General features: G+C 36.0%; 1 protein-coding gene across 3 annotated transcripts in view; it reads left to right on the forward strand.

The window, feature by feature from the left end:
- Positions 1 to 16,161, forward strand: part of LOC106873229 (uncharacterized) — a 64,430-nt gene that overhangs the window by 11,764 nt on the left and 36,505 nt on the right. For all 3 annotated transcript variants that reach the window (XM_052972213.1, XM_014920500.2, XM_014920501.2), the window contains exons 2-4: positions 3,710 to 3,891; positions 6,388 to 6,466; positions 10,979 to 11,181. In XM_052972213.1, the coding sequence (XP_052828173.1) occupies positions 3,710 to 3,891; positions 6,388 to 6,466; positions 10,979 to 11,181 (464 nt within the window). The remainder of the gene's footprint in view (positions 1 to 3,709; positions 3,892 to 6,387; positions 6,467 to 10,978; positions 11,182 to 16,161) is intronic.

Raw genomic sequence — 16,161 nt, forward strand, 5'->3', positions numbered from 1 at the left:
TATAAATTATCAATAGTAAAATGCATGAGAAATATGGAATGATGATCATTGATCAACTACAATAATTATAAATATAATGCAGGAAAAAATGTTTCCCCCCATTCTTTGATCCTACCTCTAACTGAATTAGTAAATAATAATACAGGCCTACTAAGTATACAGATGAATATTTTTTAAAGTAATATTTAATAGGACCAAAGTAAATGAATTATGTGTTATATGAAATAAATCAGTAGGCCAAAAACTGTAATTACAGTGTTAAACAGTGTATGAATGCTGATTAAAGCTTGTTCAAATGTTCATTTATAATACTTTTATTATCTGAAAGAGTAAAGATCATACATTCACAGTGTAGACTACACTGTGAATGTATGATGTATGGCCGTTGCTACATCTAAGGTAGCAATGCGTTATGTTCCCCAAACTCACCTAAAATAACCTAAACTAACCCAATCTAAAAAAATTCATAAATTCGAAAGTAAGTTACCACACACTAAAAAATCCACTATCACACTTAGTCTTACACTTTAGAAGCACTGGTCTTAAATTATCTTAAATATGGTAAAATTTTACACTTAACACAAAGAAATTGACAAACAAAAGTCGACACGCCATCCTAATGATTACATGATGATCATCTTCATCTGATTTTCTCCCCATTGCTGTCAAGTTTCGTTGCCAGCTGTACAATGTTTCTTTAATGTAATTTCTATAATGTATGCTTAATTATATTATTATTTCTATAAAGTAATTAAATAATTTATCTACTATTGTACTAAAGATGGTACTTTTTGGTTATCTCATCCCCATTAAAAAGTTGGGTTATCTTCTACCGTTTTATGAAAAATATCAGTACTTTTGGCTACCTCCCCCACCTAAAAAAATTGTTTAACCCTCAATAAAACAAAACAAAAAAAAAATTTTTTTAAATCAATAAATCTGAAAACTGAAAAAATTAATAAGCATAGGAACTGAAAAAATTATTCATGTTATTGAATCTAATAACATTTTTATAACAAATTATACCATGCCTATTGAGGAGGCCAAACGTCAACAATATGTTGAAGTATTGAATCAAAAGGATCTAACACTTTTAATTCAATCTTTTGTTGCCACAAACTCAATTCTTTAGTGGGGAGGTAACCCAATTTTTAATGGGGGTAAGATAACCCAAAAGTACCCTAAAAATATATAATTTTTTTTCAAAATATCAAATAATTAAATAGGAGATATAAAGTGTGCTACAACTTGGGATTTTACACAGCACAATTATTTTGAGCAGTAGGTAACCACTTGTCAACTTGTTATCAGTATTTTAAAACTACTTTTGTTAACACATTATAGTTATTGAAAATTCATCTTTATTTATTTCATTTACTTGTTCATCATTCCTATTCTGTTGTTCAAGTTACCTTTTTTATCATACTCATAAAAAAAAACAAAAAAAAACTTGTAATTGTAGCTGCCAGTCTCCTACAAGCCTTGTCTTGGCTTCCATGTATAAAAACGCAACTGAAACTATCACGTTGGATGACAATTAATATGGAAATATTATTGTATTTGTGTAGTCAAAGTATTGTAACAATAATTGAATATGTAAATACCCAGAGTTGTAGATGTATATGGAAATGACACAGTGCTATGCGGAGTTGCCATTGTATCACGCAGACAGGTATGCAATCGATGTTAGTATAATACTGACACATCAACAATGTAAACAATGTACTATCTCTTTTCTACTCTAGACACAAAGCCCCAAATTTTTTTGGTGGGGTAGCTAGTTGATTAGATCGACCCTAGTATGCAACTAGTACTTTTTTTTATTGACCCCGAAAGGATGAAAGGCAAAGTCGACCTTCACGGAATTTGAGCAATGTGCCATCTCTGACAGTCCACGGATGATTAACAATTATGTTGAAACCACCGACATGATGTAGTTCATAAAATCGTCAACAGATGGCACTGGCAGGAAGTATAAGCAAAATACATTGTCTGCAAAACTATTGTAGTTCAAAACTATTGCATTTAGTTCTTCTTTATCTTATATTTTGAAAATGTACACTGTACAGTACACACCGTTTTTTCCTATTTTTTCAAGGCCCCAAGAAAGTAGTGGCTCTAAGCTATAGCTTGTTCAGCTTATATATAAATCCGGCCCTGCTTAAGTTTAATTCCACCATCTGGTCCCTGGGTACCTTTAGCAAAGTTTACTCTGTTGCTAGCAAACATCACCACCTGGTCCTTGGGTGTATTTAATACAGTCTACTTTATTGCAAATGAATACCACCTTGAGTCCACTTTTCTGCAAGGATTTTGGTCTAGTTGTTCAGTCAGAGAATAAATATTTTTCCCTTGCTTCCACTAGTCTTAGTGGCTTTGAAAGACCCAAAAGATATGAAATATATTTCAATTTCCATTTCTCTCTTTCTTTTTCTTTTAAATTATTTAAAAAGCAAATGATATTTTGTTATGACACATCTCAAGAGATGTCCAACTTAGTAACTTCTTTTACTCCTTTACATTCATTGAAAGCTTTTCCAGTGTATATAAACAACATCATGGTGTATATGTATGTATGTATGTATGTATGTATGGCTATGTATGTGTTGTGTCTGTCTATATATCTGCATCTGTCTGTCTTTCTCTTTTCTTTCTCTTTTTAATTTAGAGTGTATGTTGACCAGCCACCGACTTAATAGCAAGGTTGTGAAGGAAAATATCTTGTTTAAATCATAATTCTTTAAATGTTAAGGTCTTGCAAATTTTTATAGTTCCAGATATTGCGATCATTTGTAGCATCTGAATTAAGGATTTCTATTCTCTCTCCAAGATCCCAAGTTCAGTCATGCTTTGCTCCAGACAGGTTGGTATGTATCCTGATGTTCCAATAATAATGGGTATGAAGCTGAAAGTATATTTTGGGTACTGGATTTGCAAACTTCTTATCAATGGTCCACAGATTTCCTCTTTCTCTCATATTTTTCTATCCACATTTGTGTCCAGAGGGAAGCAGATTTCCACAACAGAACATATCTTTTCTTTGTGGTCCCACACAATGATATCGGGATGGTTGTGTTTTTACATTGTGGCTGTTTTAATTTTCTACCTGTATATTTTGACTTGGTCTCGATTTGGCCGACTTTATTTGCAGGTATTCTCTTTTCTGTTATCTGACAGACTGTTCTAACCACCATATCATGCCTCATGGGAAGATAATATTTGGAAGACATTCTCTCACAGTTGGCAATAATGTGGTTGATGTCTTCAGTGTTGGTCTTGCACCGCCTACATTTGTTGTCTGTCAATGTTTTCTGTCTTTTATGCTGCAGATATTTGATGGGGATCTTTTGTCCTTGGATTGCATGGATGTAACCTTCAAAGCAGGATGTAACCTTCAAAGCAGGATGTAACCTTCAAAGCAGGATGTCATAAACTTGTCAGTGAAATATGAGTAATAAAACAAAATTAGACATTGATTCAATCAAATTTATGCCTAATTCATGAAGAAAACATGTAAAAAAACATTTTCATCAGACAAGATGTGGGAAGAATTCAAATTTACATGATTATTCTGATTTTCATGTTATTTACAAAACCAATTCCAGTGTTTTATGAGTTTACTTGATGTAACTATTCACATTATAAAAATTGGGGGATGTTTTAAAAATAAAATGAAAACATTTTTTTCTTTTCCCAATCTATTTGCCAGATATCCAGGCTACAATATGGAAAGTAAGCGTTTTGCTTAAAGTACATTGCGATAACATTTCCATTACTTTGAACAATAGAAATAAATCCATAGGATCAAGAGAATTACGCTCCATTGAATTTGAATTAGCGAGTGGAGAAAATCCAAATTCTCTTTGTGTTAATCCGGATTGTAGATATAATGTAAGTAAATTAAAACAAATATGCACTCACATACAAACACATATACACACATACGCAAACATGCATATCTACTTGTACACTTGCATTATCAAAAGTTATGCTGTTTTCAAAGAAATAAGTTGAAACTGGTATTTAATAACTGCATTGACATGACATATGTTCTTTATATTTGAATATAGTTTTGGATTCAAAGAGCTTGAAAATTTTCATTCCTAACTGAATTTGAACTCTTGACCCCTTTTTGTTAGCTCTGTCACTGAACTATGTGATTAAGAACTTCTGTAAACAATAATATTAAATTAATTAGTTAGAAAGCTAGAAAAGAAATTATATATTTAAGTTTGTGTGTGTGTGTGTGTGAAGTAACTACAGGCATATTTGTATGGTAAGAAGTTTGCTTCTCAACCACCTAGTTTCAGGTTCAATCCCATTGCAAGTGCCTACTACTATAGCACCAGGCCAAACAAAGCCTTGTGAGTGGATTTGGTAGAAGGAAACTCAAAGAAGGCCATCACCACCATCACCACCACCATCATCATCATCATCATCATCATCATCATCATCATCAGGGTTAGCATCATCATTTTATGGCAAATAATATATGTGAAAGCAATTTAACATTAAACTGAAAGATTACTCCATACTTTTTAGTAGAGTAAATGTATCCATACATGATAATGATGGCCATCCACTCATGACTGACGAAAACCCTTATTGACCTTCAGGAATACTTTGTGCTCAAGACTACCTTATACTTTACATTTGCAGCTCTGTTGCTGACTAACAAGCCCTGCTCTTGACAAACATACATGACTACAAACATTGCAGACCAAGCTTTCCCACTCATTAAACTAGTAGTGTGTTTTTGAGCTTAAATTCTTTATGAAGAACATGTGCTCTTTCAAAGGAATGGACTCCTTTCTTTAACTGTTTCCTCTATCCATGGCGATGATAAGCATTGCTATCCAAGTCAGCCTCCTGCATTTCACAGGCCTTTAATGAGGACTTTATACAGTACTTAAATTGCAGTCTTGGCTTCTGCTGGAGTCACTTTCCACCAACAAGTTCCCCATATAGCATCTGTTTAGGGATCCTGCTATCATTCATTCTAACAAGGTGTCCAGTCCAACATAACCAGTGTTTGTGCACTATTGCCTCAATACTTGGGATATCGGCTTTCCTCAGGACCTGTGTATTTGGAATTTTTTAAGGTCCAACCAACATTCAGAATGTGTTTCAGGCATCTCTGATGGAAGCGTTCAAGGACCTTTACATGATATTTGTAAAGGGTCCATGTCTCACATGAGTGTGTATACATATAGTCAATTCAATGAACAAACAATTAAAAAATAACGAATAAAATATGAAAAAAGAAAAGAGAATAAAACGAATGAGAGAAATGGACAAAAATTATATTAGTTTGATGTTTGGTGAAAGGAGAGAATTTTTAAGGTTTCAAGTATAGCTCTTTGTCAGAAAAGAGAAATGGAAAAGTCCAAAGAAGGAGAAGGGAAATCACTAGGGCTAATATGTAATTACTTTCTGAAGTATATATACATGTATGTGCCCAGCATCGCCTTTCTGGCACTTGTGCCTGTGGAATGTGTAAGGACTTTCGAGCGAGATCATTGCCAGTGCCCCTGGACTGGCTCTTGTGCGGGTGGCACATAAAATACACCATTTTGAGCGTGACCGTTGCCAGTACCGCCTGACTGGCCTTTGTGCTGGTGGCACGTAAAAGCACCCACTACACTCTCTGAGTGGTTGGCGTTAGGAAGGGCATCCAGCTGTAGAAACTCTGCCAAATCAGATTGGATCCTGGTGTAGCCATCTGGTTTCACCAGTCCTCAGTCAAATCGTCCAACCCATGCTAGCATGGAAAGCGGACGTTAAACGACGACGACGATGATGATGATGATGATGATATATAAGTGTGTGAATGTCTATCATCATTGTCATCATCATCATCCTCACTGTTTAACGTCTGCCCTCTAATCTAGCATGAGTGGGAGGGTTTCGCAACAACTGGCCAGGCTGAAGCCTGCACCAAACTTTTGTGACTGTTTTGGCAGGTTTTTACAACTGGATGCCCTTCCTAACACCAACCACTCAGCAGAGTGGACTTAGTGCTTTTTACGTGGCACAAGCACAGGCGAGGGCAGTTTTGGCAAGGTTTTAACAGCTGGATGTCTTTCCGAACACCAACCACTTTACAGTGCAGGCTGGGTGCTTTTAAGCATTTGTGTGTGTGTGTGCATGTGTGCATGCGTGCGTGCATGTGTGTGTGTGAGTGTATGTGTGTACGTGCGTGCGTGATGCATGCATGTGTGTGTAGACTATTCCAGGCTGATTTTAAATGAGAACCAGAGTACTAGCTGTATGCTGTCATCTTTGTCATCGATAGCATGATGATGGTAGGGATCACCACCATCACCGTCATCATTAAGAGACTACTTTGCACTGTTGTGAAGTTTGTTGAATTTTTTTTTATTCTAGGCAACTGTTGAAAGAGAAGGCCATCAAGAAAAATACACTGTCGAGTGCCAGACAACTTGTTGTAAGAAATTTAAAACATGTAAGATTTTTGCTTTAGAACTGTTTGTTACTGATTTCTTTTTGACTTCTCTTTCTTTTATAAACTCCTTAAGAAACACTTTTATCTCATTATCTCCCTCTCTCTCTCTCTCTCTCTCTCTCACACACACATATGCACATACACACACACATACAGGCACATACACACACACACACACACTCACAGCACACACACACACACACACACACACACACACACACACACACACACACACACACACACACACACACACACACAAGGAAGCATAATAATTGGGAGATTAATGTGCTCAACTACAAAGATCAATGTTATGAATTCAAATTTCATTGTCGCTATTATTTAATCCCTTGGAAAGACATCTTATACTACATTTCGTGGTTCGATTCACAGTTATGTTGTCAGCAATAAACAGCTGTAAAATCAATATTTCTAGTCAGTCATATTCCATTATTGAAATTTTCAAGAATTTTTCCAACCAATGTTGTCACAGGAAAATGGATATAAAAGTATTATTTTTTTTAAATGGCTGAAGTAGTTATCATGCTAAGAGTTAAAGAATTTGGACAAATAATTTTAGGGTTGATGTACTGAATGATATAGATAAAAAATTCTTTATTTGAAATTTTGTGTTTAGATGGAGAAAGAAAAGAAAATTCTAGTAGTAATTGTTATTGACTCTCAAGGGAAAGGAATGATAATTTTAATAAATTTTAATGAATAAAGTTATGTGAAATGGTTGAACAGACATGTAAATAATTTAAAAAGGAAAAAAATCCTCAATGAAGTTTTTTTGCAAAAATTTGCACAAATCTGTTCTGATCAAGAGGCTTATCTGACATGGAATAAATAAAAAATTATATGAGACATTCTATTGTAAAAATTGCCTGACAATGATAGGCTATTCAGCTAGTATATATATATATATATATATATATATATATATATGGAGATGACACTCCATCAGTTATGACGACGAGGGTCCCAGATGATCTGCTCAATGTAACAGCCTGCTCGTGAAATTAACGTGCATGTAGCTGAGCATTCCACAGACACGTCTACCCTTATAACGGGGTTCTCAAGAAGATTCAGCATGACACAAAGTGTGACAAGGCTGGACCTTTGACATGCGGGTACAATCCATTGAGATTATATTCTTTTGTGCCTATAAAATGCAGCCACCCATCAAACTAACAACACAGACGTCTTGTGTATGTGTTTGACTTTCTTTATATACATACATACATACATACATACATACATACACACATACATACATACATATATATATATATATATATTTGGGAAAATGAATAGAAATGCCTATTCTGACAATTTTCCACTTTGATAATTAGATGTCTAAACATCTAATTATTAAAGTGGAAAAATTATCAGAAAAAGTATTTCTATTTAATTTTTTGAATATATAATACCAAGGACTTTCTATTTCTTATTCTATTATATTATGTCATCCCATAAATAATGTGTTTTTTTTCAATTCCATGAGCTGAAATTTGGAGGGGGTGGGGGCAGGATAAACTACCTGTACCAACTTGCTATAAAAGCAAGTAGTAATTTTACCTTGGCCTTATTCTTAGTGCAAGTTTTGAAGAGTGCAGTTTGATTTTAACAGTTATCTTTACAAAGCTATAATGGAAGTGACAAAGGAGCATATTTGGCATATTTTGCTTTATGAGTTCAATAAAGGCAACAATGCAGTAGAAACGGCAAGGAATATTAATGCAGTATATGGGGATTGGACAATAAACATAAGCTAGTGTCAATGGTGGCTCCAGAAATTATGATCCAGAAACTACAGCCTAGAAGACAAGCCTCATCCTGGAAGATCTGTAGAGCTCAATGATGATGTCCTGCAAACCCCAGTGGAACAAAATCCCATTGTATCTGTTGAGGAACTAGCAGAGTAGCTTATATTTGGTCGTTAAACCATTCATTGGCACTTGCATGCCATCAGAAAAGTCAGTAAATTGGGCCAACAGGTTCCTCACAAACTTTCTGAGTCTAATTACATGTGGAGAGTGAATGTGTGCTCTTCCTTGCAGTCACATATCAAGAATGAACTGCTATTGGACCGAATAGTGACTGGCGATGAGAAATGGGTTTTCTATAAAAATGTCAAGTGCCGAAGGCAGTGGGTAGGGAAAAGAGAAACACCGGCACCCTAAGTAAAGATGGTCTTCACACATGTAAGGTGTTGTTATCTGTTTGGTGGGATATGAAAGGTTTAGTCCACTTTGAACTTTTAAACCTAAACCAAATGATAACAAAGGAGATCTACTGTGAGCAGCTTGAGTGGCTTAAGTCAGCACCAGAAGTAAAACAACCATCTTTGGTTTCAAAATGAAAGGTGTTCTTCCATCATGATAATGTTCAGTTACATACAGTGAGGATGGCATTCCAGTTTGAATGGGAAACGATGCCCCACCCACCATATTCGCCGGATATTGCCCAATTCGATTATCATTTATTCCGCTGTCTTCAAAATCATTTGGACAGAAAAAATATGAATTCTGTAGATGAGGTCAGAACAGTACTTGAGGAGTATTTTTCCCCACAGACAAGTGAATTTTGGAAGAGGCGCCTTGTAAGTCTACCAGATAGATGAAAGAGCATTGTAGAAAATGAAGGAGAATATATGTTGGACTAAAAAAGAACTTTGTTTATTTTAATTTTGAAAAATGAAAGAAGTGTAAAAGAAAACACATTATTTATGGGATGACCCAACACACACACACACACACACACACACACACACACACACACACACACACACACACACACACACACACACACACACACACACACACACACACACACACACACACACAGAGTAATTCTTGTTGCCACTTTAGCATGGCTGTTCCATACAGAACTATATTACTACATTTTAACCCCAGGAAAATATCTTTTCCAGCTGGTTAACAACACACAACTTGTGTCTGATATATCATGAGTAAGGGAGCAAACCACTCCTCTCCAGCATGGAAAGACCTGTAGACCAGAACTGGTTTCAGAGTCTTATCCTTCCTCAGTCCTGGAAATTTGCCTGTCAGATGGCAGTCATTCATCCCTGTTCACAATATATAAACAAATAAGTGACAATTCGCCATTGATCTTTCAACAAGCAAATTTGCTAGTTCTACAATATCTACAAGGTATATATATTATATACTAGCAGAGATACCCGGCCTTGCTCGGGATTAAAATGGCATAGATTTTTATTGCTTTACTTGTTTCAGTCATGTGACTGCGGCCATGGTGGAGCACTATCGTTGGTCGAAGAAATCAACCAGAAGATTTATTCTTTGTAAGTCTAGTACTCATTGTGTCAGTGTCTTTTACCAAACCGCTAAGTTACAGGAATGTAAACACAACAACATCAGTTGTCAAGGAATGGTGGGGGTACAAACACAAGACACAGGCACACACATATACAAATATACACATATATACGACAGTCTTCTTTCAGTTTCCAAGTACGAAATCCACTCACAAGATTTTGGTCAGCCTGAGGCTATAGTATATATATAATTGGAAAACTTGAACAGTTTCGTAACATTGTTTACAAAATAATTGGTCATCGTTTGCGAAGGATCATCTTCGCTAGAAGGGGACTTAACTCATGCTCCAACTTTAGAATTGTTATAAGTTTTGGTTTAAAATTATTTTTAATACAAAAATTTACGTCTTAGGAATCAATAAAAAAAATAATAAATAGCCGATTCTGAGCATTTTCGACCATGAGGAATCCATTGGTGCGACTCCCAGCTTGCTATCTTGTAAGGTGTGGATTTCTATAGATGCAACACACACACACACACACACACACACACACACACACACTCACAAACTCAGCTATATATATATATATATATATATATATATATATATATATACACCTGCACACATACACACACACATTCTTTCAGTTTCTGTTTAACAAATTTTGAGTGTGGTGTTGCAAATGAAAAGAGTTGCAGCAAAATTTGTGAATCAAAAGCATTCAGGACTGAATGTGTGTTGTGAACTGTAAGAAAAATTGGATGCTGATCTGGATCTTTTTTCAAAGATCATCGCAGGTAACAAAAGCTGGTCCAACAGAATTTGCAGTGGAAAATGCATCTGGACTGATACATTACTTCAAATGGAGAATACTTTGAAGGCAATAAAATTGTAAACATGTAAAACTAAGTGAATAAAATAATATTGTAAAATTCCAGTTTCTTTTGGGTACCCCCTTGTATATATGTGTGACTATTCAAAGTTTTAATGATTTTTCTTCCATGGTTTGGTATATAAATAAATAAATAACTTTGAAATGAAAAGAACTGTAATAAATCTATGGTGAAAGAGCCGAGAAAATAGATGGTTTTCACTCATATTTTAATAATTTCATTTTAAATCCCCCTCCTTATAAAACAATTATCCTTTTAAATTAATTAATTTTGAAATTTTGTTGTCATTAATGTCAATTTTCCTTCTATTACTTTCTAGGGACACAATGGAACCTTGAAGTTATACGTAGTGATATAAATGACAATTATATCTATTCTTTTGAAATAAAGCATTATCGTGAAAAAATTAATTTTGAAACGAATTCTAGAACATCAAATAAATCATTCTTCCTTCCAATGGAAATTAATAAAAAGTCAAAAATAGATGTGTTGACTCCAGGAAAATTTTGGTCAGACACAGTTGTAAGTAAAGCCTTTATTTTTTCTCATTTAGAAAGGAGTATAACTGGTTCACTTGACTTCAAGACTTGTTTTCAGGGTTTCTGGATTTGAGTAAATGAAATACACTACATTTATGTATGCATATACATAATTCAGTAAAACACACGGATGCATATTGATAATTTCTTTTTTAGAAAGCAGATGGTTTGGACGATTGGCTCACTCTTCTGTGTTCACTTCATGCCAGGTCTAAGTTTACCATTTATCCTTTTTATTGTTTAGTAAAATGAATAACAACAAAGCACTTTTTCAATTCTGCATTCTCAATCCTAAAATCTGTTTCTTTTTCAAAAGAAACTTGATCAAAAGAAAACATCATTAATTATGCTGTTTGTGCTATGTTAACATGTTGAAATATTGGTTTCACATAATGGCACAAGGCCAGTAATTTCAAGGGAGGTGCTAAGTCGATTAAATCAACTCCATTGCTCTACTGCTACTTATTTCATCAAACCTGAAAGGATGAAAGGCAAAGTTGACATCAGTGGAATTTGAACTCAGAGCATAAAATGGATGAAATGTAGGTACCAGTTTCCATCACTACTTCTGTTTCAACATTTAGTACTATATAAATTTATGATTTAGAATAGAATAATATTTTCAAGTTGAATATGCTGTGATGACAAGACCAGGCTCCCTCCTTGCTGCCATCATCTGTGGATTAATATAATTCCTTTATCATCATCATCATCATCATCATGACCATCGTCATTTAGCATCTGTTGTCCATGCTGGCATGGGTTAGATGGTTTGACCAGGGCTAGTAAGCTGGAAGGTTGCACCAGACTCCAATATGATTTGGCATGGTTTCTACAGCTGGATGCCCTTCCTAACACCACTACTCTGAGAGTGTAATGGGTGCTTTTACCTACCACGGGCATGGGGGCCATTTGCATGACACCAGTATCTGCCATGACATAATGTCAAAGTTCTTGATCATTGCCTCTGGGAAGCCCAACACTCGAAAGGAACTCAGCCACTTTGCTTCTGTGAGGCCTAATGCTTGAATGAAACTCATCCACTTTGCCTCTGTCAGGTCCAATGCTCAAAAGGTGTTCCAGTTACATGACATCAGTATCAGCCAAGACTACAATTTCACTTGTCTTGACAGGTCTTCTCAAGCACAGTATATCACTAAAGGTCTTGGTCACAAGTCATTGCCACTGTGAGGCCCAAAGTTCAAAGGTTGTGCTTCACCACCTCATCCCATGTCTTCCTTGGTCTACCTCTACCACAGGTTCCCTCCATAGTTAGAGTTCAACACTTCTTTACGCAGTTGTCCTCATCCATATGCATCACATGACCATACCAGTGCAGCCATCCCTCTTGCACACCACATCTGATGCTTCTTATGCCTAACTTTTTTCTCATGATGCTTACACTTTGTCAAACATGCACACTGACATTGCACATCCAGCGAAGCATACTGATTTCATTTCTTTCAAGCTTATGCATGTCTTTGGTTGTTGCAGCCCATGTTTCACTGCTATGTAGCATAGCTGTTCACACACAGGCATCATACAATCTGCCTTTCACTCTGAGAGAGAGGCTCTTTGTTACCAGCAGAAGTAGGAGCACTCTGAACTTTACCCAGCCTAATCATATTCTCACAGTTATGCTCTCGGAGAATGCACCACCGCTACTAACATGGTACTAGATCATGGAAGCTATTAGATCATGGAAGCTATTAGATCATGGAAGCTATCTGCTACCTCTAGCTTACACATTAACAGTTGATGGAGTCTATTTTCTGTACATTTTCAACATTTATTGTACCTGTGCATCTTCCACATACAAAAGTTAGTTTCCCTCTTAATCTTCTTATATTACAGCATCTATGTCCAAAGCTTATATTGGGTGCATCTTATATAGTTTCTACCTACACCTTTTCTACAGATCGAGCAGGACTTTCTACCTGAAAGGATTTGTGATTTGACTGCCTTCTTACTTATTATTACTTTGATTTTTGCGAGGTTAACTCTAAGGCCCTTTGGTTCGAGACCTTGCCCCCATACCTGGAACTTCTGGTAGTGATTCAGCAATAAGAGCAAGGTAATCAGCATAGAGGTACTCTCAGGGGTAGCCTATTTTAAATTCCTTTGTTATTGCCTGGAGTACTTTGCTGTACTCATTGCCAACCCTCACCTTACTGGTAGTACCCCTGTACATAGCTCTTATCAACCACTCATTTCCACATTCACCACCAGATAAGGGATCAAGGCACCCTCTCAAAGGCTTCCTCCAAGTCAACAAAGGTCAAGTACAGAGGTTTATCTTTGTCTGTGTATTTCTCTTGCAGCTGCCTCATCAGAAATATAGCATCAGTGGTGCTTCTCCTTGGTGCAAAATCAAACTGCATTTCATCTATGACTAGCAGAAGTGCTCCGCGTTGCTCAGGGTTGAATTGCTTTAAATTACTGTTAATGATTCTACTCAATTATGATTATTGAGGCAAAGATTGAATTAAGTTAACGCCCAGCCAATCGATTTGCAACTGGATAGAAAGCCCTGCAAAGAGCATTGCAACACTCTAAGAAGGGGTAATAATAGAATGTGAGGTAGCTCTGAAAAGGCTGTGTTATCGTTCTCACAATTGTAACAGTTTGGCAGGTAGTCCTGGAAGGGTGTGTAAAACGTTTGCAGGTGAATATGGCGTGTTCCTCTTCCACCAACAACAGTGGACGTACTGTAACAAAACTTCATGCTCTGTGAATACAGAACAGCTGCCCTATGAAGGAAAGAGGGGGATTAATCATGGGTAAGTAAATACGGGTAAGTTTTAAAATATACAACAGTAACATCTACTCACCATATGTCAGACCGGCAAGAGTGTAGTAGTGCTGAATAGATGAATCACAACACCTCTGTCATGGAGATGTTGTGTAAAATGACCTGTTACTTTTGAATATTTTGTATTTGATGTAAAATGTAATGATGTAAAATATAATGGTTAGAGAGAAGATGTATGTATTTATTTTTATCGACTTTTGAAGTCTTGTTATTTGATTATTATTTTTATCCATTTGTTTCATTGATTGTCGTTATGATTACATTTGTTGTTGTATAAAATGATATGTTGCTTGGTTTTCAAATTTTATGCTGCGATCCTGTTGCCCTGATGTAAACTGTAATGTTGAGAGAGGAGATGGAAGGGGGGAGATGTTTCATGTACGTTGGATGTAAAAGATGAGGCTGCTGTGCTGACAAAGGGAGGGAAATAGAGCTGAGCAGAGGCCAGGTGTTGGTAAAGTGTGAAGTATTTGCAGGTAACCACCTAAAAATGTAAATGTTGTCATAAAAGCATTGTTGACCGTTTGAGAGCTGTACGGAAGTGTAATAGTAACGTGTCAATAGTCCTTTGATGCCCGCCGAATGAGGGTTGGTGAGGAAGAACAGCTGATTTTTTAGCAGGGTCTGATTTATAATGAAGCTTTGTAACGCTGTGAGAATCAGCCTTTTTACAGCTGATGGTTGGGAGTGTCAAGTGCACTGCAATGAATATTAACCTACACCTACATAGAAATTACTGACGAAAAGGCAAACATTTTTTAAAAATTAGAAAAAGTTATAATATTAGGAAGCGAAGTAATCCTATAAAACCTCCCTGTACACAATGTTTTTTGTTTCTCCTTGTGGAACGAACACGAAAATATCACTCTTGCTGCCCACATGCGAGCATCCAATGTAAAGCTGACCATGAGAGAAACACGGCTCCCCCAAATATATTCCCGCGACAGACAGCATTTGCCCCTGTGCTTTGTTAATTGACATTGCGAAGCATGGCCTGACTGGAAACTGGGACCTCCGAAATGTGAAAGGTAGGTCTGCTCCTGATGGGAAAAGATGCATCCTCGGTATGAGCACAACGTTGCCTCGACCGCACCCTGTGATTATTGTGGCCTCAATTAAATCGGGAGGTAAGGACTTAACGATCAAACGTGTCCCATTGCATTGTTTTGGTTGAACCAAATTTCGAATGAGCATAATAGGGGCACCAAGTTTAAGTTTCAGAATGTGTGGGGGTAGTATAGGGGGCTCAAAGGAATTTAGTTCCTCTATTGAATAGTTGATAACGTCCTCGGGGTCAGGAGTTCTATCGACAGGCTTATATATATAGCAATCCTCAGGAATGAGTTTTAGCATTTGATCATTAATATGGTTAACAGTTTTATTCTTCGGGGCCAGAATAGCCCTTTGGCCAATCCAATCGATATTCTGATAATTTGCTTGGAGATCTGGGAACACTGCATCCGTGAGATCAGAAGGCGTATTAACAATGCCAGAAAGTGAATTGAGGGCAACATTACCCTTTTTGTCGCATAGGAGTTTTGCCTTCGCCGAGTGCAAGGAGGGTGTTAGAAAATTCTGCTGATGCTATGTCACCTCACATATGAACACGCATGTTAGTGTTAAGTTTGAGAGTCTTCACCAGGGGCCACAATGTGATTTGAGGAAGAAGATAGCAGGGAACTATGGGTATTTATAAGTGATTAGTACCAAGGGGGGTAATTACACTATACATAGTTTTAATTTTAAATTATTCTCTATTATTATTTTCAAATTTACCTATATTGGGAAGTGTATATAATTTGTTATTATATAATTTTAGTAATATTTAATTCATATATTTATTTTATTTAAATTATTGCATTATTTTTTTTATTTATTTATTTTTTTTATTTATATAGTCTATTCAAGTGCTTTAGAAATAAAATTGTGTGATTATTTTATTCAGGAGTTAGGGGTTCAATACTTCATTTTACTAAATGTAAAATTACTTCAGTGCCAGTCTTATGATTTTATTGGAAACTATATTTGAATAACTATTGTCCTTTTTAAAAACCATTTTTACTATTTTAAGTGTCTCCTTAATAATATTAGTCATAACTTGATCCCAATACAGAATAATTAACCATATAATATCTTTTTTATTTTTCATAT

This window comes from Octopus bimaculoides, chromosome 12 (assembly GCF_001194135.2).
Source record: "Octopus bimaculoides isolate UCB-OBI-ISO-001 chromosome 12, ASM119413v2, whole genome shotgun sequence".
Taxonomy (NCBI): Eukaryota; Metazoa; Mollusca; class Cephalopoda; order Octopoda; family Octopodidae; genus Octopus; species Octopus bimaculoides.